The following is a 22826-nucleotide window of genomic DNA, read 5'->3' as shown; positions in this document are numbered from 1 at the left end:
ACTCACTTACACCAGTCAAATCACATTTAATGTCACTCACTCAGGTGTTTTCCTTCCCTAGGCACTTCCTTTCGGCGAGCGAGGTCGTGGGCCGACATGCTATGCAGTGACCCATCTGGTGGATAGGGCAGGGCTTGTAGGAAAACCAGAGCAGGATGGGTGTGCCCACCCCTGTCATGATGAGCTAAGAGTAGTTGGCTTTGTCAGGTGTAGATCTGCCACTGAGTTTTGCACGGTTCATTTGTATGTATTCCTTTACCCTTGTTATATAAAGGGGGAGCATCAGGCTTGTAAGGAAATTCGGTAACAAGTTTATCCAATCCATAAGAAAATATACAGGACGTAGGGCTATTATCCCACAGCGGGCCTAAATCTGGATAAATCCTTGTGTTCTTGTATCCCTTCGATCCAACCTCAAGAAACATAGATCAACACGCTCATTATTCCCCGACAGTTTTACTTTATTGTAACTTCATATATTGCTTCGTGTTAATCCTAGTGTGTATATCTCATATAGGATTGCACATTGTTACTTGCTTTAGAGTAGCTTTTATTTTGTATTTAATTTCATTAAGGTTTGAAGTTTTAGCTTGTTTAGAGGGAATTTGAAAACAACCTATTCACTACCTCTAGGCTGCCCACTACTGCAGAAAGGCACATCAGTGCCGGTTTTTGAACCAACACTGATTACTCGGCACTGATAGTCCTCGACTATTAGTGCCAGTTCTAGAACCGGCACTAAACATACTTTTCACTGTCGGTTGGTCTCCAACCGCCAGTGAAAAGGTTCCGGAAGCCAAAAAATAAACGAGCCAGCTCAATTGCCGCTACTGTCGCCGTGGTGCTTCCGTCACCACCGCCGCTGCCGCATGCTCAAATCGAATACATCTCATCCATACAACAATCTCACAATAAAATTCAATACAACAACACAAGAATCAAATAGCCATGCTTTGGAGATCCTCATGCAAACAAGACATGCAGATTAACATCCTCAAATCATTGTCACAGTTCCTTCCTGAACACCAAGAACAGCTCGCTCTCTGATGCAATACTAGCTAGCTAGCAACAATCTCCGTTAAAATGAAAGACCTAAAAGAGAAGGCATGGACGTTGCACCACGCGCGCTGGAGAGAGCTCCTAGATGGATAGGTCCAGTCACCCCATGCTCAAGATCAGGCCCTCCAGCAACGGCTGGGAGACTGGTGGCTGTGGCAGCGGTAGACCACCAGTGCGAGTCCGTACACCAGGAACCTGACGAAGAAGTGGTCGTCTGGCGCAAAAGAGACAGATTCAGTTCCTGCACAGAAGCAAATCACAATAGAATCATAAGATTTCCTATGGAGCCTCGGCAGCACTCGGGCCGGAGCCCTCGGAAGCATGCCTCCCCATCTCTGGCCAATCCCTCAACAGAACTCAAGCCGGAAAGAGATAGTAGCGGTTATGGATAGCAGTCGGGCAGCACTTAGGCCCTCAGCAGCACTAGGCAGCAACCGACAATGGGGAGGAGGGAGGTGGAGAAAGAGATAAGGTTAGATTTTTGACACTCGGTGGTGGGGAGGACAAAATATCTGGCTGAGCCAAACTTGACGCTGAGCCAAAATCATATCACACGAAAAATTCAGGTCTTCTCATGCCTTCAGTGCCGGTTGGTTTTGGAACCGGCACTAAAAACCGATTATTAGTACCGTTTCTTAGCGGCTCACTCATTTTCATGCGCGGGAGATTAACAACCGGCACTGATACATCTTCAGTCGCAGTTTTTCAACAATCGGCACTGATAGTGTGCTACTTATGGCCTGTTCTATAGTATTGGCCATGTCATCCTCCACTTTGCGCCTGAAGCATGGTGGCATGCTCATGTGTTGTGCGCTCATGATGGAAGCGGTTTGCCTGTCGAGTTGAATTGGCACGTCGACTTGGGGTTCAACGATTGATCACGGAGACTAATAATCAAGTTCTCGTCGACATGTTCACTGTTAAGGCGTGCAACCAATCAGATATCTTCCTGGTCGTTTGTGACCTCTGGGAGCTTAGTAGTGATCTTTAGGAATTTAAGCTGTGTTTTGTTAATCTTTCTTGTAATTCGGCAGCTCATTTGTGTGCTAAGCAAGTTTCTTGCAGCAAAGAGCCGTGTATGTGGCTTTATGAGACACCAATTTTCTTGCAACCTATGTTGTTATCAAATTGTAATCCTGATATAGTCTAATGAAAGCTCCTTTGATCTCAAACAAAAAGAAGCTTAATATCAATCATTGTGTGAAGATTAGGGTTTGTGAGGCGGGGGGGGGGGGGCGGGGGAGGCGACGGACAGGGGATAGTTGGATTAGGATCCAATGGTGGAGGGAGGTGAGTGAAATTTGAGCTATTTTTAGGCAATTGGACGATATACCCTTATTTGAATCTAAATATCTTAATTCTTTTAGCTTTACAATAATTTAATCATATATCATGTGAAATTTGGGCAGAAACCACAAGGTGGCTTTTAAAATTGTTTGAAGTATATGTATGAAAATTTGAGGCCGCAAATGGCACTAAAATGGGACTGACACAATTGAATTCCGTTGATATTTCACTTGGAATAGTTAATCCCAGTTCTTACCCCGGCGGTCAACGGCCTGCCCTCCCTTTAACGGTTTGAGTGCCACACATAGACTGGCGCGAAAAAACCTGAGCAAGAAACACTCTCGCCTCACAAAGTGCTCAGAAAGAAGAGGTCAAAGGGGCCATATGCTTACACATCAACTCACGCGCGCTTGTATACTAATTCACATACACCTAATTCAGATCTCAGCGAACCTGCGCCATACACCAACGCGCCTATCGATCGATTGGATTATGGCGCAGGACGGCAGCGGGAGCTCCTGCAAGGCGTCGCCGAGCAGCAGTGACTGCTCCACACCGTTCAGGTTCAACGTGCACGCGCGGGAGTTCGTGCCTATGTCGCCGGCGGCCAGCCCGCTAACGGCCGCCGGCTACTACTCGCCGTTCTTGCAGCTGTCCGACGGTGGTGGTGGCATTGGGCTGGGCGCGGACTGGAGGTCCTTTACCGAGCCAGACCCCAAGTTCTTCTTGCCGGACTTTGGGCACGCCAGCATCGCGGGTGCTGCCGGCAGCGGCGGGCAGCCAAAGGGTGCAAGTCCAGCCGACATTGCGCACAAGATTATCAAGCAGGTTTGGAAACCAACGATGATCTCGTGCTTGTTGATCGCAACAGAAAAAAGAAGTTACAGAACCAGTCGTGTATATCTTGAAACTGAAAATGCTGAATATGATGTACGTAATCTCCGTACTAATAAATCTAGGAGATGACCTTCAAATTCATGGTAGATTGGCTCTATTCTATCCTCCTAAGTTTTGATTCAGTCATTTATATCTTCATGATGTTTTTAGTAAGTAACTTATCAGTCAATCGGCGTAATTTTTGGCTCTGTTTCGATCATGCTGTTGAAATGATTTTTCTCACAAATTTTCTCTGTTTCTTGACTTTGGAATGGTCTTACATTTCCCTTGTGTAGGTTGAGTACCAATTCAGCGATACTAATTTGGTTGCAAATGATTTCTTGATGAAGATCATGAACAAGGACCCTGAGGGATATGGTGAGTGACAAATAGTTGTTTCTTGAATCATATCAGCGATAGAACACAATTTTTTTCAGAGCACAGTGAGAGATCATGATCCATACACTTAGATTAAAAAAAAAGATTGGAACAGAAACTAAATTTGTTTGGATGTTTCATTCAGTTCCTATGTCTGTTATTTCATCCTGGAAGAAAATTAAGGCTATGGGGGTAACACATCAACTGCTGGTTAACGCTCTTCGGACCTCGGCAAAGCTTGTACGGCATTGCTACATCTGCTTTTTGTAACTAATGGCACTCTTTGTATTCTGAAATTCTGAGTTTCATTGGCTGCAGGTTGTCAGTGACGACGGCAAGAAAGTGCGGCGGGCACAACCATTCACAGAGAAACACAAAGAAGAGCTGCAGGTTAGTAATTTTAAGCACGACAAGGTTTCGATTCCTGAAACCGAAACTGCCTCATTTAGCTATCTAAGACCAAGCTCTCACTCTCGCAGTCTCGCACGGTTATCGCGGAGAATTTGCCAGATGATTCCACAAGAAATAGCCTCGAGAAGATCTTCGGTGCCATTGGAAGGTCAGAACACAACTCCTGTTATCCCATATAATTTGTGGTACATGATGTAGTAACATCTATTAATCGTGTACTGCATAACAAATTTATAGTGTGAAGAACATCAGAATATGTCATCCGCAAGAACCTAGCTCTGCAAAGGCTACAAAGTCTGACGCAAACGCGCTAGTTAGTAACAAGGTACACTAGGCAGATGCAAACACAGGTGTATATAAACCTTTTTTTTTTCCAAATTCAGTCCATTTGTTTCTAATCATAGTGACTTTGTTTGTCTAATCTATCATAGTTGCATGCGCTCATAGAGTACGAGACATCACAACAAGCTGACAGAGCAGTAAGTCAATTGCTCACCCTAGAAATTTCAGACCTGAAACTTTTGAATAGTTACTCCCAGTTCCATCACTTATATATGCCTGTGAAATATGTTTCTTTTATCAGGTCGACAAGTTAAACGATGAAAGAAACTGGAGGAAGGGTCTACGCGTGCGCCCGGTGCTACGACGATCGGTAACTGAAGCTTCTTGGTGAATAACCTTGACATCAATTTTAGTCCCATTTCAAAAGTAATCAGACATGTCCCGCTTGCTTAACTTTTCACAGCCCAAGACGGTGATGCGGCTCAAGCGGCCGGACTTCGACCACCTCATCGCCACCAACGAGGAGCATTCGCCGCAGTCCCAGGTTCCGTTGGACTCCCTGACGGCGGAACACTTGTCTGAACACAACGTAAGCATAAAAGCCTGACCCTGGCATGCTTTGTTGCAGAGTATTTGAAACCAACAGATGTACTGAATGATATGTAGTTGCCTTCACCTTGACAGCAGGAGGAGCAACACGTTGGGAGCAAGAAGCCGTGGGGCAGAGGGCGGGGCAGGCCGCACAACGCCGCGCCGCCGCATCCCGTTCACGCTGCAGGCACGGCCGGGCATTGGGACTCACTGGCGAGCCCCCGGCAAGCGCCGCAGAGGCCGAGGATGCCAGACGGCACGCGCGGGTTCACCATGGGGCGAGGGAGGCCGTCGCCGGCAGTGGCAGCTGCTGCGGTCCTCCGGAGCACACCGGTCCGGGCGGCCGCTGCTCCTGCAGCTGTCGTGATTTAGCAAGGATCGTCTAGGTTGCCCGGCTGTGCCTGTGGTGGTGTCTGATTGTTTCGGAGAACATGTGATTTTCTTTTCTTCTTTTTGCTTCTCGTCTTTTTATTTTATTTTGGGGTCTTGAATAATTGCCGCGGTTTTGTTACCAGGAATGGCACGTGCTCTTAAGTATTTTATCTCAGTATAGTTATGGATGTGCTCGGAGGAGCATCATGCAAAAGCACGGATTGACACCGAGAATCGTGATTAACAAGGATATATAATTAATATCATATATTCTATAAATATATCTCTACTATATAAAATAAGAGATAGTCTATGTCATCCCTCTCACATCCCGTTTCCACCCTCACCGGAAAACCAAAAAAACTGAGCCGTTGAAAAAAAAAAGGAACATGAACACAACATGAGCGGTGTTGTCAGGGGGTCGCGCCCTGCCCACCTCATGGGCGAGATTCGCAGTGGCGCGCAAAAAAAAAAAACAACTCATGATGAAATCGCCTGGAAAAAAAAACTCATGTCTACTCCTTCTTAGATTCATCCTGGCCGCCCTAGCTACCTCTCCTGGTGAGGATCTCTGATCCCCACCCAGTGACTCGGAATTGTAACCCTAGATCCACCGCTCCGCACCATGTATGCGTGACCGCTGCCATAGCGACCCTCGAGGAGATCCTCTCAGTGCCCAAGACGTCAGCGTCCACGTTCTACGACCACAAGAACAACCCCCTAGTTCAAGGAGTGGTACAATGGTGAGTCCGCACAGTCGTCCTCCGTTGCGAGGCTTACGACCACGGAAGCCCGTCCCTCTGTACGGGAAGCGAGCAGGATTCATGTCGCGCCAGCCTGAGGATTTTGGAGATGAAGGTGCCTTCTCGAAGATCTATGGCGCGTAGTTTCCACTTGGCATGGGCGCACAGTTCATGCTTGACATGGGCTGCCATGACAAGAAGGGCTGGTCCAAGATCCTCGCGCTCACCCTAGACGCACACGTCAGCGTTTGCTTCGACACCATGGTGAAGCAGGGCGAGAATGCCTCCAAGATGGTCTACTCCAAGCACAAAGAGTTTGTTAGACAAAATTAAATTTGAATATGATATGATCTAATTCGGTCAGGATTTCCATGGTTTCCATGTTTAGAACTTCCTTGTTTAACACCATATCTCTTTCCTATCCCACCAGTATCTCTATCTCTATACTCTAAACGCGGACGCATTCCTCACTGGCGAGGATGTCCACATCAGCAAAATAATGTTAACCGTCCAATTTATCAAACTCGTGATATGGGCCGTCCCATGGAGTCCACAGGTCATGTCTTCTGCTGAGTAACCAGCGCCCGATTGCTCATGAACTTTCTCGATCCCCTTTCCCCACCACCATCCTCTCCTCCTCCTCCCCTGCTCACCATGATGCTCGCGACCGCCTCGTTGCACCTCCACGGCTCCACGTGACACCTCTCCCTGGTGGTTCCAACCGCGTAGGCCCGCTGCGGCGTCCACTTCCCATGCCGGCACCTGGCCTGGTACGCGTCACTACGCACGGCTTCGGCGGCTGCGGCGGAGGCCGCCCCGCCCACGAAGGAGGGGGCCGAGGAGCTGGGGTTCTAGGACATGGCGTCCGGGACGCGACGGAGGTACTACATGCTCAGAGGCAAGGGTGGGGTTGGGAAAATGAGCTACGTGGTGTCGCTGGCCGTGAGCTTCACCAACAATGGGAGCCCGGCCCTCGTCGTCTCCACCGACCCTATGCACTCGCTGAGCGACTCCTTCGCGCAGGTTATTCACCCCATCAAACATATGTGCTTTTGAGATATATTTGATTCACCAAGTATCAGGATTGGATGAAGCAATTGCAATTTCAAAGGTAAGACATGCGTATGGACTTGCAGTGCCCTACTTCTCATTCTTTCGGTTTTAGTTGGTGACTTCCTATTTGCATGTCACTCAGGTTATCCAATTTCTTGAAGCACAAGAGTACAGCATGTTTAGCCGCATTGTATTTGACACTGCCCCCACGGTAATGACCATATCATTGTGTATCCAATGTTAACTCTAGATACTCAATCACATTATCAGTTGTTATTTGCTTCCCATATTGACAGGGCCATACGCTCCGGCTACTATGCTTGCTAGATTTCTTGGATGCGTCCATTGGGAAAATCTTGAAGGTATACCGTTTTGTTAACACATTCAATTTGTGAAATTGGAAAACACAAAACATTGCTTATAATTTGTTCAGCTCAGTGTTAGTGGGCTTGACATTTTTATTCCTTGTGGTTGCCAAGGATCACATGTATCTCCTTCACCTGCTTGATATGTGTTGATAGCAAAAAAATGACACGGTCAGGTTTTTTTAATACACCGGATAGTCCGGTGCTTATAGTTCGATTTTAGCCAGAAGACATGCTTTCTGGAAAAAAATAGTCCGGTGAGGGGCTTATTGAACGCCGGACTATCCGGTGCTTATAGTTTGAATTTGGTGCAGTAAAACATACTCTCTGTATAAAATAGTCCGGTGAATGATACGATGAGAATGCCAAACTATGCGGCATGTAGAAGATCAATTTGTGCCAAAAATTTCTCTCTGAAAGAAATAGTCTGGTGGAGATTCCGGGGTATCACCGGACTATCTGGTTGTAGAAGGTTAATTTGCGTCAAAAACTTGCTCTCTGGAAGAAATGGTCTGGTGGAGATTCCGGGGTATCACCGAACTACCTGGTGAGAAGAAGAAGGTTTTAGCCGAAAAAATGTTCTCTGTGAAAATAGTCCGGTGATGTCTTTGATGATCGCCGGATCATCCGGTGAGTTCAAAAAGAAAACTTTGCAAAAAATTTGCTCTCTGCAAATATTGGTCCGGTGACATACTCCGGTGAGTATAAATGTGACATCGGAATATCCGGTGTGTGTAGGACCAAGTCTTAGAGTTTCGGCCGAGTGAACTCGCCGAATGGTCCGGTGTTCTGGAGTTTATTCTCACCAGACCATCCGGTGTTCAGTCCAAAATCGAATCGAAGTGGATTTGTGGATTTGTTTGGATCTCTTTCGCAATTTTGACCTAACAGAGCGTGTTAAGGGTTGGAATAGAGTCCTACTTCGATTCCATAGGGTCAAGACCATACCCCTCCCTTATAAATAGTCGAGGGGTGGATGCCGATTGCATATCCATCAGTCAATCGCATCTACTTTTCATTTTGCCTTTACTTTCTTGCAATTTAGGGTTAGTTCTTCGCTACTACTTTGAATCTCTGTGGTTCGGGTGGTAGTTCGTTGTCAATTTGCTCGTAAAGCGTCCGGGTGGTGATCCCCAAGGTTGCCGGTCGAAACGTTTGCTTGTAAAAAAGTCACGCGTCGCTGCGAAAAGCGATAAGTATCCTTGACGGAAACCGTGTTGGCGAGGTGTTGCCCAATTCCGCGCCAACAAAAATTGGCGACTCCGCTGGGGACCGACGGTTCTCCATCAACATCCACACCTAGGGTTTCAGCGTCGACACCCCCTGCACCCTGCTGCATCATGTCTGAGGAGGAGGGAGCTGAAATCAACATGGACAATATCATCTCGCCTACGCTTGAAGAGCTTCCCGAGGAGGATCGTCAAGCTATTGAAGCTCAAAAGTGGGAGGTTGAGAAGATGATGCTTGCATGCTATCAGAAAACACGTCAAGGTGTCATCAAGAAGGGCGATCCGATGTCAATTGTCCACGCCAAGCTTGAGGTAAAGACCGATGTAAGTGATTCTACTCATGATTTCAAAGAGCACATTGCGCATATGGTAGATCAGTCTGTTAGTGCTACTATATTCAATAATTATAAAATATTGGTTAAAAGTCTAGATCATGTACTATGTATTTGTGTTAGGGCTTTGTTTATTGAGTTGCAAGATGAAAAAGGTAAAAAAACAGCCCCAACTACATGATTCTAGCACCTCAAATTCCAACGATGGTAACCAATTTCAGCAAATACCATTAGTTTCATCGGCACAATTTGCAACACCTTTGCCTACACAACAAAATATGCCGATGCAACAAACTCATAGCCAACCTAATGTTGATCCGGTTGGTATGGTAACGCCTCCGTTTAATACATTGAGTACTAGCAAGCCGGAGGTGTCCTTATTTGTTTTTCCGGTTCCGACTACTTCGTCTAGCATAACTAGTCCGGTTTAGTATGTGGCCAATAGCTGGGTTGCTGAAATTTTAGCAAGCATGCCATTAGTTCCTTACAACACCGTGGCATATAGCACACCTCCTATACCCCCACAAGGTACCGGCATACCCTATGGCCCATTGCCGGATACTTCAATGTGCCTTCACAAAATACTCCACATATGCAACACGTGACTTCACACTCTCATGATACGCCACAACAACAATCTTTTGGGCCGCAACCACATGCTAATGCGTCATCCAATCGGCCTATGGTCGAAACACTTTTTGGGCCTGAAAGCATCAAAGAGAAAATGACTAATATTTTGAGGGAACATTTTTGGGTAGCGCTCAAAGGTAAATCACGTGTTCATCAAAAACCATATTCTGATTATTATGACACAATTCCATGTCTACATGGGTTTAAGGTCCCTGATTTTGTTAAATTCAATGGGGAAGATTGTAGAACTACAATGGAGCATATATGTCAATTTCTTGCACAATGTGGTGAAGCCGGTAGTAGTGATGCTTAAGATTGCGTTTCTTTCCTTTGTCACTTTTTGACAATGCATTTATTTGATTTACTTCACTTGCGCCTAACTCTGTTCATACATGGGCACAACTTGAGCAAAAATTTCATGAGTATTTCTATACCGGAGACATGGAGTTGAGGTTAATTCATTTGACATCGGTTACACAAAAGTATAATGAGACTGTTTCTGAATACATTAGAAGATTTAGAGATACTAAAAACTAATGTTTCAATGTTTCGCTCTCCGATAGAGATCTAGCTGAGTTAGCTTTCGCCGGGTTGCATATAGACATCAAAGAGAGGTTAGAGGGGCAAGAATTTTCAGATGTGAATCAAGTTTTGCAGCAGGCTCTAGCTCAAGAAAGCCATGCCAAAGAACATAGAAAGGTTCAAAGGTTTAGTGAAAAACACAAGGTGGATCGTTTGGGTGTTAATGTAGTTGAATATGAGGACGATTCGTCAGATGATGATAGCGTAGACGTGTATGTAGCTGAATGGGCATGGAAGTCCAAATCCAAGCCATTCGTGTGCTCCACATTGAAGCCGACTCCACAAAAGAATTGGCAAGAAGAGATGAAATTCACATTCGATGTCACTAAATGTGATAGGATATTTGATTTCTTGTTACAAGAAAAGCAAATTAGTTTGTCTCCTAATCATGTTATTCCATCACTTGAGGAGATTAAGAAACGTACATATTGTAAATGGCATAATTCATATTCTCACGCTACTAATGATTGCAATGTTTTCCATCGACATATTCAATCAGCCATTAATGAAAGACGATTGAAGTTTGCTGAAAATTCTAAGATGAAGCTAGATGATGATCCATTCCCCATCAACATGATGAACTTTGAAAGGAAGAAGGTCTTGGTTCGGCCGTCTCAAGCCGAATCAACTAAAGGCAAGAGTATGATCATTGGTAATGATAATGTAAGGCCAAGGATGATCAAACCTAAAAGTCCATAAATTGGCAGTTGGAAAGTGAATGAAGATAAGAACAAAGCTTTTAAGAAGCATGAGAAGCAAAAACTTACATTTGATACACTTTTGGCTAAGTATGAGAGTGGCAAGGCCAGCCAAAAAAGGGGCAGCCGGCCCGATGCTCTTAAACGTCCAAGATCACCTCCGAAGCATGAGTTTGAAGGGAGGAGGAAGCAATGGGAGGATAATTTGCAGCATCTCTATTCCCTCCTTTCGGGCCACCAATGCCTATAATGTGGGGGTCTCCTCCAATGGTTTATCCTCCATATCCACCGAGGGGTTGGTGTGGACCTTGGGCATCACCTTCTATGCCATTTGCACCATTTCACCCGTGGTGGATAGCACCACGACCTTCGGCGTTCGATAGACTATATTGTCCTAGACAAGACCGGTTTGATCCCAAAAATCAGTCAAATGATCGAAGGGATAGGATACATGTTAACAAGGTCTATCATGTGAAGAACACGAGTGTTTCTAATGAGAAATCAGATCTGGAAGCAAAAGAAAAACAGCCGGTTGTTGATGAAAGTAAAGTGCAAAAGCAATCGGCTAATGACGGATCAAGTGGCAACAACAAAGGGGAAGTTGTAGGAGTGGTTGGTACTGATCTTGAGCTTAAGGAGGCACCACCTACAGCAGTACAACAGCCCATGGCGCCAAATGTTCAAGAAGCCACTTCTAGTTCAAAGCCGATCGCTAGTTCAGATGATCAGGAGGTTGAAAAGGAGAAGTCCTTGCTACCCGGGATTAAGCCGCAACCACAGTGGTGTCCTAGGGGCTCTCACATTCCCAAAAGAGGAGGCTACAAAGGTTACGAAACCATGAGTTGGGAGAAGCACAAGCTGAAAAGGTGAGGGATCAAGTATTCAATGAAATCAAGCCGATGGTGCCTATTCGGCAAGAATGGAGAATAAAGCAAGTCATAGAGCCTATTGTGACATCTAGTGATGATGAAGATGATATGCTAGGAGACTCTCCAATTCTTAGGGATGGCACTCCGCTGTATGATAATATGGATATCAATATAGTTTTTGTTTTACCTTCAGAGTTTCGGGCAGTTGATGAGGAGGTTGCTAAACTAAATCTTGGTCCGAAGGAAGCTGTATTTGAAAAGCCCAAAGAATCGAGCCAACATTTGAGACCATTGTCTGTCAAGGGACATATTGATGGAAGGCCGATTTCGAGAATGCTAGTGGATGGTGGAGCTACCATGAATCTAATGCCATATTCAGTTTTCAAGAATCTAGGAAAAGAAGAAAAAGAGCTCGTAAAGACAAACTTGGTGCTTAATGGCTTCACCTTTGAGCCTACAGAGGCAAAAGGCGTAATTTCCATGGAGCTCACCGTTGGGAGCAAGACGGTCCCTACGGCATTCTTCGTTGTCGACGTGCAAGGTAACTGCAATGTTTTATTAGGCTATGATTGGATTCATGCAAATCATTGTGTACCTTCTAGTTTGCACCAATTCTTGATTCGATGGGTAGACGATGAAATAGAGGTTGTACATGCGGATACATCGGTTTTTGTTGCTTTGGCCGATGCTTCAGTAGATTGGCAACATGGGAATGTACAGTGTCTCTCCGGTCAAGACCTTTTTGGGGTATGATTTTCTTAGTGTTACTAGAGATGGTTTTGTACCCGTCTTTGTACAACCGATTTCTTCATCTCGGCTTAGCAATGTAATGTTATAAATGGATAAACAAAGTAATTTAGAGTGGTTGCAATAGCGTGTGGAGCAATATCGGTCTAAAAAGAACGATATTTGTGAGACTATTGATGAGATAAAAAAGCTAGGACAAGGTTTTTCATCGGTTGATCCATTAGAAGAGGTAGATATAGGAGATGGTACTGTTACTAGGCCAACATTTGTGAATAAAAATATGCATGATGTTCAAAAAGGCAAAATGATTGCATTACTCAAAGAATATGTTGATTGTTTCGCTTGGGAGTATCATGAGATGCCGGGACATAGCCATAAGCTTGTAGAGCATCGGCTTTCCATAAAGTTTGATTTTAGACCTCACAAAGAACTGGCTAGAAAGTTTAATCCTAACATGTATGGGCGAATCAAAGAAGAAATAAGCTAGTTGCTCGCTGCAGGATTTATTCGTCCTTGTAGATGTGCTGAATGGATACCTAATATTGTCCTGGTTGAGAAGAAAAATAGTGATAAGTTGAGAGTATGCATTGATTTTAGATATTTAAATAAAGCTACTCCTAAAGATGAATATCCTATGCCCATCGCCGATATGTTGATTAATGATGCTTTGGGTCATAGAGTATTAGTTTTTTGGATGGTAATGCGGGCTATAATCAAATTTTCATGGCCGAAGAAGATATGTCTAAAACAGTTTTCCATTGCCCGGGTTTTGTTGGTTTATTTGAATGGGTTGTTATGACATTTGGTTTAAAGAATGCCGGTGCTATTTATCAAAGAGCTATTAATTTGATCTTTCATGATTTGCTTGGTGTCATCTTGGAGATTTATATCGATGATATTGTTATCAAATCGGATGTTATGGATAGTCATTTAGCCAATTTGCGTTTAGCTTTTGAAAGAATGCGTCGGTATGGTTTAAAGATGAACCCACTTAAGTGTGCTTTGGTGTATCGGCGGGCAAATTCTTAGGTTTCATAATACATGAAAGAGGCATAGATATAGATCCTAATAAAATAGCAGCTATAGATAAGTTGGGAGCGCCACAATTAAAGAGAGACGTCCAAAAATTGCTCGGAAAGGTCAATTATTTGAGGCGTTTCATATCTAACTTATCCGGCAAGATTAGTGTTTTTACTCACATACTTCGGTTAAAGAAAGAAGTTGATTTTACTTGGGGGGCAGAACAACAATGAGCTTTTGATGACATCAAAAACTATTTATCATCACCTCCCGTGTTAATAGCGCCCAAGGCCGAGATTCCGTTTCGGCTATATGTTGGTGCACAAGAGATGGTAATAGGTGTTGTTCTTACACAAGAAAGCAAAGAGAAAGAATATGCGATCACTTATTTGAGCCGGTGTCTCTTGGATGAGGAAACAAGGTATGCATTTATTGAAAAATTATGTGTATCTTTATACTATGTATGCACCAAGTTGAAATATTATTTGCTTTCTAGTACTTGTGTGGTTGCATGCCAAACCGATGTTATTAAGTACATGTTGCAAAAGCCGATTTTGAGTGGTAGAATCGGAAAGTGGGCCTATGCTTTGATTGAATATGATTTGGCTTATGAACCGTTAAGATCTATGAAAGGCCAAATCATTGCTGATTTTATTGTTGATCATAGTATTGATAGTGATGCATTGGTTAGTTTGATTAGTGTGTGTCCATAGAAGTTATACTTTGATGGCTCGGCTTGTAGAGAAGATCAAGGTGTTGGCATTATTTTAATTTCCCCTAGAGGTGTTATTTTTGAAACATCTGTTCGCTTAGAATACTTTTGTACCAACAATCAAGCTGAGTACGAAGCTCTTTTGTTAGGTTTGCAAATTTTAAAGTCCATGGGCGTGACACATGTAGAAGTGTTTGGTGATTCATTATTAGTGATGCAGCAAGTTTCTAAAGTTTATCAATTCCTTGATGGGTCACTAAATAGCTATTTGGATAGATGCTTAGATATCATAGCAAGTTTTGATGATTTTACCATCGTTCACATTTCTAGAGAAGAGAGTATGAGGGCAATTGATTTAGCGTAGCAAGCATCCGGTTATTGAGTGAATAGAGGGATGTTCTTTGTGTTAGAAAAACCGTTGTTAGCTTCTGCTAATGTTCTTTTCGCTGAACAACATGAAGAAGGTTCGGTTTTGCTAAAAAAATCAGATTTGCGTATGTCTAGTGATTGGAGAAAGCCGATGATCGAATATTTAGAAAATCCTAGTTCATCGGTAGATAGAAAGACTAGGCGATAAGCTTTAAAATATGTGATGTTGGATGGTGAATTATATCGCCGAACCATAGATGGGTTGCTTCTAAAATGTCTAGGTTCGGAGCAAAGTAAAATTACTATGGGTGAAGTACATGAAGGTATTTGTGGAACACATCAGTCGGCTCACAAAATGGTATGGTTATTAAGGAGAGATGGATTTTATTGGCCAACTATATTTGATGATTGTTCTATATATTACAAAGGATGTGAAGCATGTCAAAAGTTTGGTGATATACAGTTAGCTCCTGGTTCTATGTTGAATCCTATCATCAAACCATGGCCGTTCTGAGGATGGGCTTTGGATTTCATCAGCCAAATTCATCCTTCATCTTCCAAAGGTCATCGCTTTGTTTTGGTTGCTACAGATTACATCACAAAGTGGATCGAGGTCGTTCCCTTGAAGAACATGACACACAAAGAGGTAATCAAGTTTATTTTGGAACATATTATTCATAGGTTCGGTATTCCGCAAACTTTAACTACAGATCAAGGTTCTTCTTTTATTTCTCATCAAGTGTGTGAGTTTGCCGAATCACTTAGAATTAAGCTTCTCAATTCCTCACCATATTATGCTCAGGCTAATGGACAAGCCATGTCTAGCAATAAAACTTTGATTAAGCTTATAAAGGAGAAGATAGAAGAACATCCAAAAAGGTGGCATGAGGTTTTGAGTGAAGCATTGTGGGCTCATCGTATATCTAGGCATAGTGCTACTAAGGTTAGTCCTTATGAGTTAGTGTATGAACAAGAGGCCGTTTTGCTCGTTGAGGTAAATCTTGGCGCATTGAGAGTGGTATGACAAAATGACTTGTCAGGTGGTGATTATTATAATGCAATGCTAGATATAGTAGATAACCTCAATGATGAAAGGTTTAAAGCTTTGAGAGAAATTAAAAAGGATAAGTTGAGAGTAGCTAAAGCCTACAATAAAAAGTAAAGGCAAAATCGTTTCAAATAGAGGATTTAGTTTGGAAGACGATTTTACCTATTGGGTCTAAAGATAATAAATTCGGGAAGTGGTCTCCTAGTTGGGAAGGTCCTTTTAAAGTTGTAGGAATTGTGCCTGGGAATTCATACATGTTGCAATATGTACAAGGAGACAAGATGCCTCACACTATCAATGGGAAATACTTAAAGCAATATTATCCGAACGTTTGGCAAGATGCTTGAGAAGGTAACTATACATGGCCGATGTAATTTACTATCATCCTAAGATATATCATTGTACGTGGCCGGTGTGAATATCACCACCCTTAGAACATGCACATATGGCCGATATGTTGTTTGTATCACCCTAAGTCTTAACTTAGAGTAGAAGATGAGGTATTTGCGATTATCCTACGTAAAAATATTTTTCGGTGCGCAAGCTTTACCAAAAAATAGGGGGGCATGTGTTGATAGTTAAAAATGACACAGCCAGATTTTTTGTATACACCGGATAGTCCGGTGATCAATGCCGTGTCATCGCCGAACTATCTGGTGCTTATAGTTCTATTTTGGCCAGAAGACATGCTTTCTAGAAAAAATAGTCCAGTGAGGGGCTCATTGAATGCCAGACTATCCGGTACTTATAGTTCGAATTTGGTGCAGTAAAACATGCTCTCTATATAAAATAGTTCGGTGAATGATACAGTGAAAACGCCGGACTATGTGGTGTGTAGAAGATCAATTTGTGCCAAAAATTACTCTCTGGAAGAAATAGTTCGGTGGAGATTCCAGTGTATCACCAGACTATCCGGTGTGTAGAAGGTTAATTTGTACCGAAAACTTAATCTCTGGAAGAAATGGTTTGGTGGAGATTCCGGGGTATCACCGGACTATCTGGTGAGAAGAAGAAGGTTTTTAGCCGAAAAAATGTTCTCTGGTGAAAATAGTCCGGTGATGTCTTTGATGATCACCGGATCGTCCAGTGAGTTCAAAAGGAAAAGTTTGCAAAAAAATTACTCTCTGCAAATATTGGTCTGGTGACATCCTCCGGTGAGTATAAATGTGGTGTGAGAATATCCGATGTGTGTAAGTCCGAGTCTTAGAGTTTCGGCCGAGTTAACTCGCCGGATGGTCTGGTCTTCTGGAGTTTGTTTTCACTGGACCATCCGGTGTTCAGTCTGAAACCGAATCGAAGTGGATTCATGGATTTGTTCGGATCTTTTTCGTGATTTTGGTCGAATAGAGCATGTTTAGGGTTGGAATAGAGTCCTACTTCGATTCAATGGGGTCAAGACCATACCGCCCCTTATAAATAGTTGAGGGGTGGAGGCCGATTGCATATCTATCAGTCAATCGCATCTATTGCATCTACTTTTTGTTTTGCCTTTACTTTCCTACAATTTAGGGTTAGTTCTTCGCTGCTACTTTGAATCCCTGTGGTTCGAGTGGTAGTTCTTTGTTTATTTGCTCGTAAATCGTCCGCAGTGATCCCCAAGGTTGCTGGTCGAAACCTTTACTTGTTTGCTTGTGAACAAGTCACATGTCGCTGCGAAAAGCGATAAGTCTCTTTGACGGAAACCGTGTTGGCGAGGTGTTGCCCAATTCCACGCCAACAATGTGACCAAAGATCATGACTGTTAATATACAATTATTTGTCTATTCCATCTGTTGTTCCTGCAATTTAATTAGAATTTTATATGAAGCTGTCCTTCATATCCATTAACCAAAAGTTAGATATCTCATCTGATTAGGATTATTATTGTATTTTGAAACTTGAAATGATGTTTGTATTGTGCTGAGGTTTCTTATATTGATTTTGCCTTCTTTTTTCCCCATCTGGGGAGCAAGATTGCTTCTGCAACATCAGCTATTAAATCAGTATTTAGACAAGAGGTTCAACAACAGGATGCAGTAAGTGTTCTGCTTAGATCCTCTGGAATATACTGTTTCTTCACTAGGAGCAACTCAGAGAAGGGATGGTCAAAGTGCGAGAGCTTTTTCGTGACTCAGGAATCAACAGAGTTTATAATCATGACAATCCAAACGTTAACAATTGTGTTCCTAACTCTCCATCTCCCTTTTATATGCATGTCTCCATAAGGTATACTCTTCCCTTTCCTTTTGGTTTGACATTTTCAGGTGATGGCAATCAGTGAATCATCAAGACTGCATTCTTCGTTGCAAGAGGAAAGTGTTCCTGTAAGGTGACTCATTGTCAACCAAGTTCTACCACCTTCAACATCAGACTGTAAATTTTGTGCTATAAAAAGAAAGGTACAAACTGATTAGATTTTCACTGAATATCTGGTTCTGGTAAGAACTACCTACCTGCAGGGGCATTTACCTATTTTCTTTCACGCAGGATCAAACACGTGCTTTGGACATGATAAGGACTGATCCAGAATTGATGGGGTTGAACATTATCCAAGCACCTCGTGTGGACATGGAGATTAGAGGTGTTCCTGCTCTCAAGTGTTTGGGTGATATAGTGTGGCAGTAACTTCAGTAGGGAAAGTAGGACCACTTCAGGGTACTTAATAGCTCAATACCACTGTTAGCCCGTTGAGTGCTGCATTGTCGAACTGCTTTGCAAACTGTGAAACTTGCTATCAGCTTGGGCAGTTCTTTATAGATAGAATGCAGGTAGCATATTCTCATACCTTAAATCTTAGTGGTTTGCTGTACTAGCATATGGCAAATTGTTACACTTAGCAGCTATGCCGGATTTGATATAGTTGGAAATATGCCAATTGAGCCCAAATGGCGTAGTATTACTGATTCTGTAATAGATCAAGCTTATCTTTTGATACCAATTGGTACTCAGCTCCTTACTATATCTGGTACCAAGCTAGAGCAGCTTATCTTTTGATCTATAAATTGCACTGTGTTTAATCTTGGTTGGAGCAGCATCGCTTTTGATCTATAAATTGCACTGTGTTTAGCCTTCTATAGAAACAAGCCCACCAGGGAAACTCATTTTGCTGTATATATCTCTAGCAACGCTGCTAATATAATAGAACTTATATGTATTTATTCACCAGCTTACTCTCAAACTTTAAAATCTACAATAAATATGGCATACTTAGCTGTGCAATAGGACCGAGCATCCAGCAATAACATGGAATAAATAAAAACCAATATAGCTACAGATGTAGCTAACACGTGCCCTTTTTACCGTTCCTCTCCGTCCTTCATGGCCTCAACGACAAATTCTCCTACATGGCTGCCCTCCTCAATCATCAAAAGTTATTCCCATCATTCATCAACATGCGCTCCGATCTGCTGCTCGAGGAGCTCACCATGTTGTCCAAGCTGGGATCCTCGTTGACCGTTCTTGTTGCCACCATGATGTCTGCCTCCAGTTGATGAGCTCATGGCTCCTTCGAATACGATCAATACTGTTAATAATTCTCAAATCATACAAAGTCCAATTACAAGAGTACGCGTACGACAATTAGACCACCAGGTGAACTCATTTCTCGCTATTCATGCTTCCTTGGATGGATTATTACTAAATTTTTGTGATGTTTTATTGCTTACGAACGTGGGAGAAGCACCACGACCTTACCTGGATGTCACCCCTCAAATGCCAAGTCTACTTGTACTCAAGGCTAAGCTCTAATCGTGGTCGAGTCTCACGACAGCACGTCAATAAAACGGGCATAAGTCTCGCATACAAAGTTCGTTTTAGACGATCTTGTATATTCTGGAAAGCTTACGATGAGCTCTTTCCAATGGATATGAGCTCGACCAAATATTCCTTATAGTTTAGTCAGAGTCAAAGAAATAAGGTGTTGCACCACGGTTTTGGACCTAGTTGGGTCTTGTAATCGTGTTGAGGTCGGAGTCTAGATTGTGTATACTTCTTTCCATAGGCACAACCCTAGGTCAACCTCCTAATGTTCCCCTATAAATATACAGTAGCCGTCATAGTTTAGACTTAGGTTTAACTTTAATTATTCTATTTTAGACAGTTTCACCGTTTATTAGTTTGTTGAATCCCAACTCGAGTACTTCATTTGTAATCAGTAATATTCAGATTGCATCTACCTGTTCTTGCTTATGTTCTTGATTCGTTGGCAGAAAAACCTTCTTGGCGAAGTCAACTGCGTCTTGGCACAGTTGATAACCACGAAGTAGTGGCGTACTGGTTGCAAGGGTTGTTGATCTGTTACCTACGGATGATCAAGCATCCCCACATCAAGTGGTATCAGAGCTTCGGTTACCCGTTAGGTAATCTCAGTTATCCCCTTTGTTCAGTTTTGATTCATTACTTAGAGTCCAGAAATTGCCACACAAAAGATTTAAGTCATAGTTATTTTGCTGTTCAAACCACTTTGTGCCCTTCACAATTTTGTATTCAGTTTTCGTGTTGTTGAGTTCGAGTCCATCGTCGATGTATTTGTTGCTGGTCAAGTCATCATGTCGTATTTTTCTAGCGTTGAGTCCTTATCTAATATAGCCGAGTAGTCACTCTGACCACCCACTCGGGGTTCGACCAGTCACTCCAATCACCCACTCGAGTTCCAACCAGTCACTCTGACCACTCACTCGGGGTCCGACCATCTAGTCGCTGCGACTGCCCACTTGGGTTCTGACTAGTCACTTCGACCACCCACTTGGGGTCCGACCATCTAGTCACCGTGACCACCTACTCGGAGTCACCCACCTTCTCGGATCCGACCACCACAGCCGAAACAGAGGTAGCCAAAGTTTAGAGAGAGTATCTATTTATTACCTATATACCCTTGCTCTCTAGAAAAAGTTTGTGACCCACGTACCTCACTGGTCTTAGAAAAGGCAGTAGAAGAGTTTTGAGTTTGTGTCACATTTGCAAAAAAAAAGAGAATTAAAAAAAATCAGTCTGCATTGCGAATTTTGTTCTATTGTGCTTGTGTCTGTTATAGTTTCTGGCTTGCTTGAGGTAGTTCTAGAAACATGTTCGGGCCAGCAACTGTGACGAGTATTGTGGACTCTTATTCAGCTTTGCTAATCTGATTTCAATTATTGCTATTCCTTGCTACTAAATAATGCATGTCCAAGCTACACCTTCTCTCAAGCAGAACGATTTCTTCCCTTGCAACTACCTCACTCGCACTCGATAAGGTATTATGAACCAGCCACTGGTTGTGCCAACTGTTGTGATTGGTAAGAACACTTGCAAGAGTATGGTAAGACACTTGAGAGTGTGTGACTCCACTTCACTTTCCACCACCTAGTAGTCAATCAGGATAATATCTTTTGTTATCTTATATCTGCTACTAACCATGACAGGTGAAATATCAGATGCGAAAGAGTGTGTTTTGATGGAAGAACTCATAATGTTGTTGGATGATCATCGACAAACTATTAATGATGACATTGACAAAAAGGTTGCAGGAACCAATACCTCATTGCAGCGACTCAATGAAAGCATTGCAATGCTCAATACACGCTTTGATCCGCCACCGAACAATGGTCGAGTGGATCCTCATGATGTAGCTCATGAACAAGAGGAGTCCGTCGTGAATGATGAAATTTTGAGGCAAAAACGTGACGTCTTTGATGAACAACAAAGGAACCGATTGACCTTCAATCGTCAAGGTATAAGAGGTAATAATTTTTAACAACATAACCTATGTATTAATGATAATCCATTTGCTAAGGTTAAGTTTACTATACCATCTTTTGAGGGTGCTTATGATGCTAAAAGGTATTTAGATTGAGAGATGACGATAAGCAAGCCACTAGTGAATTTAAAAAATTTGCAATCATCTGGTGGAATAGGGTGTGCATTAAAGGATTAGCACCTACTACATAGAATGCTTTAAAGGTTGCTATGCATAACAAATTTGTTCCACCTTCTTTTAAATGTGATTTGCGTAAGAAATTGCAATGCTTAAACCAAGTTGATAGTTTTGTAGAAGAGTATTACCAGGAGCTACAAATTAGCATGCTGCGTTATGATATTATTGAGGATGAAGAGGCTGCAATTGCACGCTTTTTATGGGGGGTTAAGGCGTAAAATTCAGGACATAGTCGATTGCACAGAATATGATAGTATTCCTAGGTTGTTCCAACTTGCATGTTTGGCAAAAAAATTGCAAGGATGACAAAAGAGGCCAAGGAACAATTTTAGAAGCTTGACTAGTTCAAAATCAACACTGAGTCAAGACAAAACAGCCCCACATTCAACTTCACGGTCTGCTGCCCCCTTCTCGAGTAGGGCGCGTTCAGCAGTACCCTCGACACCATTACATGCTCCCGAGGTAAGCAAATCTGCTAGTGTGTAGGCTCCAGCGAAGAGCTCGTCTTCAGTTGCTTTGTTGGTTGCACGATTAGGATTATTTGCCACCGATGTAAGGGAATGGACCATGTCATGAAGGATTGCCCAAGTCAGCGAGCGTACATTGCAACAGAGGACTGTGTATATGTAAGTGCTAGTGATATTGAGGATGAATATGCTCTTGCAGCTAACCTTGCAGGTGAATAGGACGAACACGAGACAGATATCAACCATGAGGAAGAATTCGGTGTTGCTGCCACTGTGAATTATAGGAACCTCATTGTGTAGCGAATGTTAAGCACTCAAATAGAGCAAGGGGAATAGCTACAATGCCACAATCTATTTAAGATGTTTCTCATAGTCAAGGATTACCGTGTTCGCATCATTATTGATGGAGGGAGCTGCAACAATTTGGTAAGTACATATTTGATCAAGAAGCTTGCCTTGCTGATAAGAACTCATCCTCACCCTTACCATATTCAATGGTTCAACAATAGCAGTAAGGTGAAGGTAATGCAAATGGCTAGGGTGCATTTTTCTATTGGTTCATACCATGATTGTGCCCATGCAAGCATGCTCTCTTTTGCTAGGTCGGCCATGTGAGTTTTGATACATATGCAACACATCATTGTAGAAGTAATAAGTACACACTTATGTATAAAAGAAAGAAAATAACTTTTCTACCTTTAACCCCTACTAAAATTGTGAAATGTGAAAAAGAGATAGCTAAAAATAAGAGAAAATAGCATAAACATGAATATGAAAATCAGCAAGTAGCGAAACAAATTTTTTCACCCAAAAAGG

The 22826-nt window shown here is 42.7% G+C and overlaps 1 protein-coding gene and 1 pseudogene across 1 annotated transcript; both read left to right on the top strand.

Annotated features, from left to right (window-relative positions):
* The first annotated feature begins 2838 nt into the window (after positions 1–2838).
* Positions 2839–5444, top strand: LOC133910647 (la-related protein 6C-like). Its single transcript, XM_062352968.1, has 10 exons — positions 2839–3174; positions 3519–3600; positions 3746–3840; positions 3919–3990; positions 4080–4159; positions 4249–4336; positions 4443–4490; positions 4595–4663; positions 4757–4882; positions 4978–5444. The coding sequence occupies exons 1-10, from the start codon at positions 2839–2841 to the stop codon at positions 5254–5256; spliced, it is 1275 nt and encodes a 424-aa protein (XP_062208952.1). The 3' UTR covers positions 5257–5444.
* A 1413-nt stretch (positions 5445–6857) lies between these two features.
* Positions 6858–18394, top strand: LOC133910646 (ATPase GET3B-like; annotated as a pseudogene).
* Positions 18395–22826: the final 4432 nt, after the last annotated feature.

The sequence above is a fragment of the Phragmites australis genome, chromosome 3 (assembly GCF_958298935.1).
Source record: "Phragmites australis chromosome 3, lpPhrAust1.1, whole genome shotgun sequence".
NCBI lineage: Eukaryota > Viridiplantae > Streptophyta > Magnoliopsida > Poales > Poaceae > Phragmites > Phragmites australis.
The sequence above is the reverse complement of the archived record's forward strand: the minus strand, read 5'-3'. Positions and strand labels throughout refer to the sequence as shown.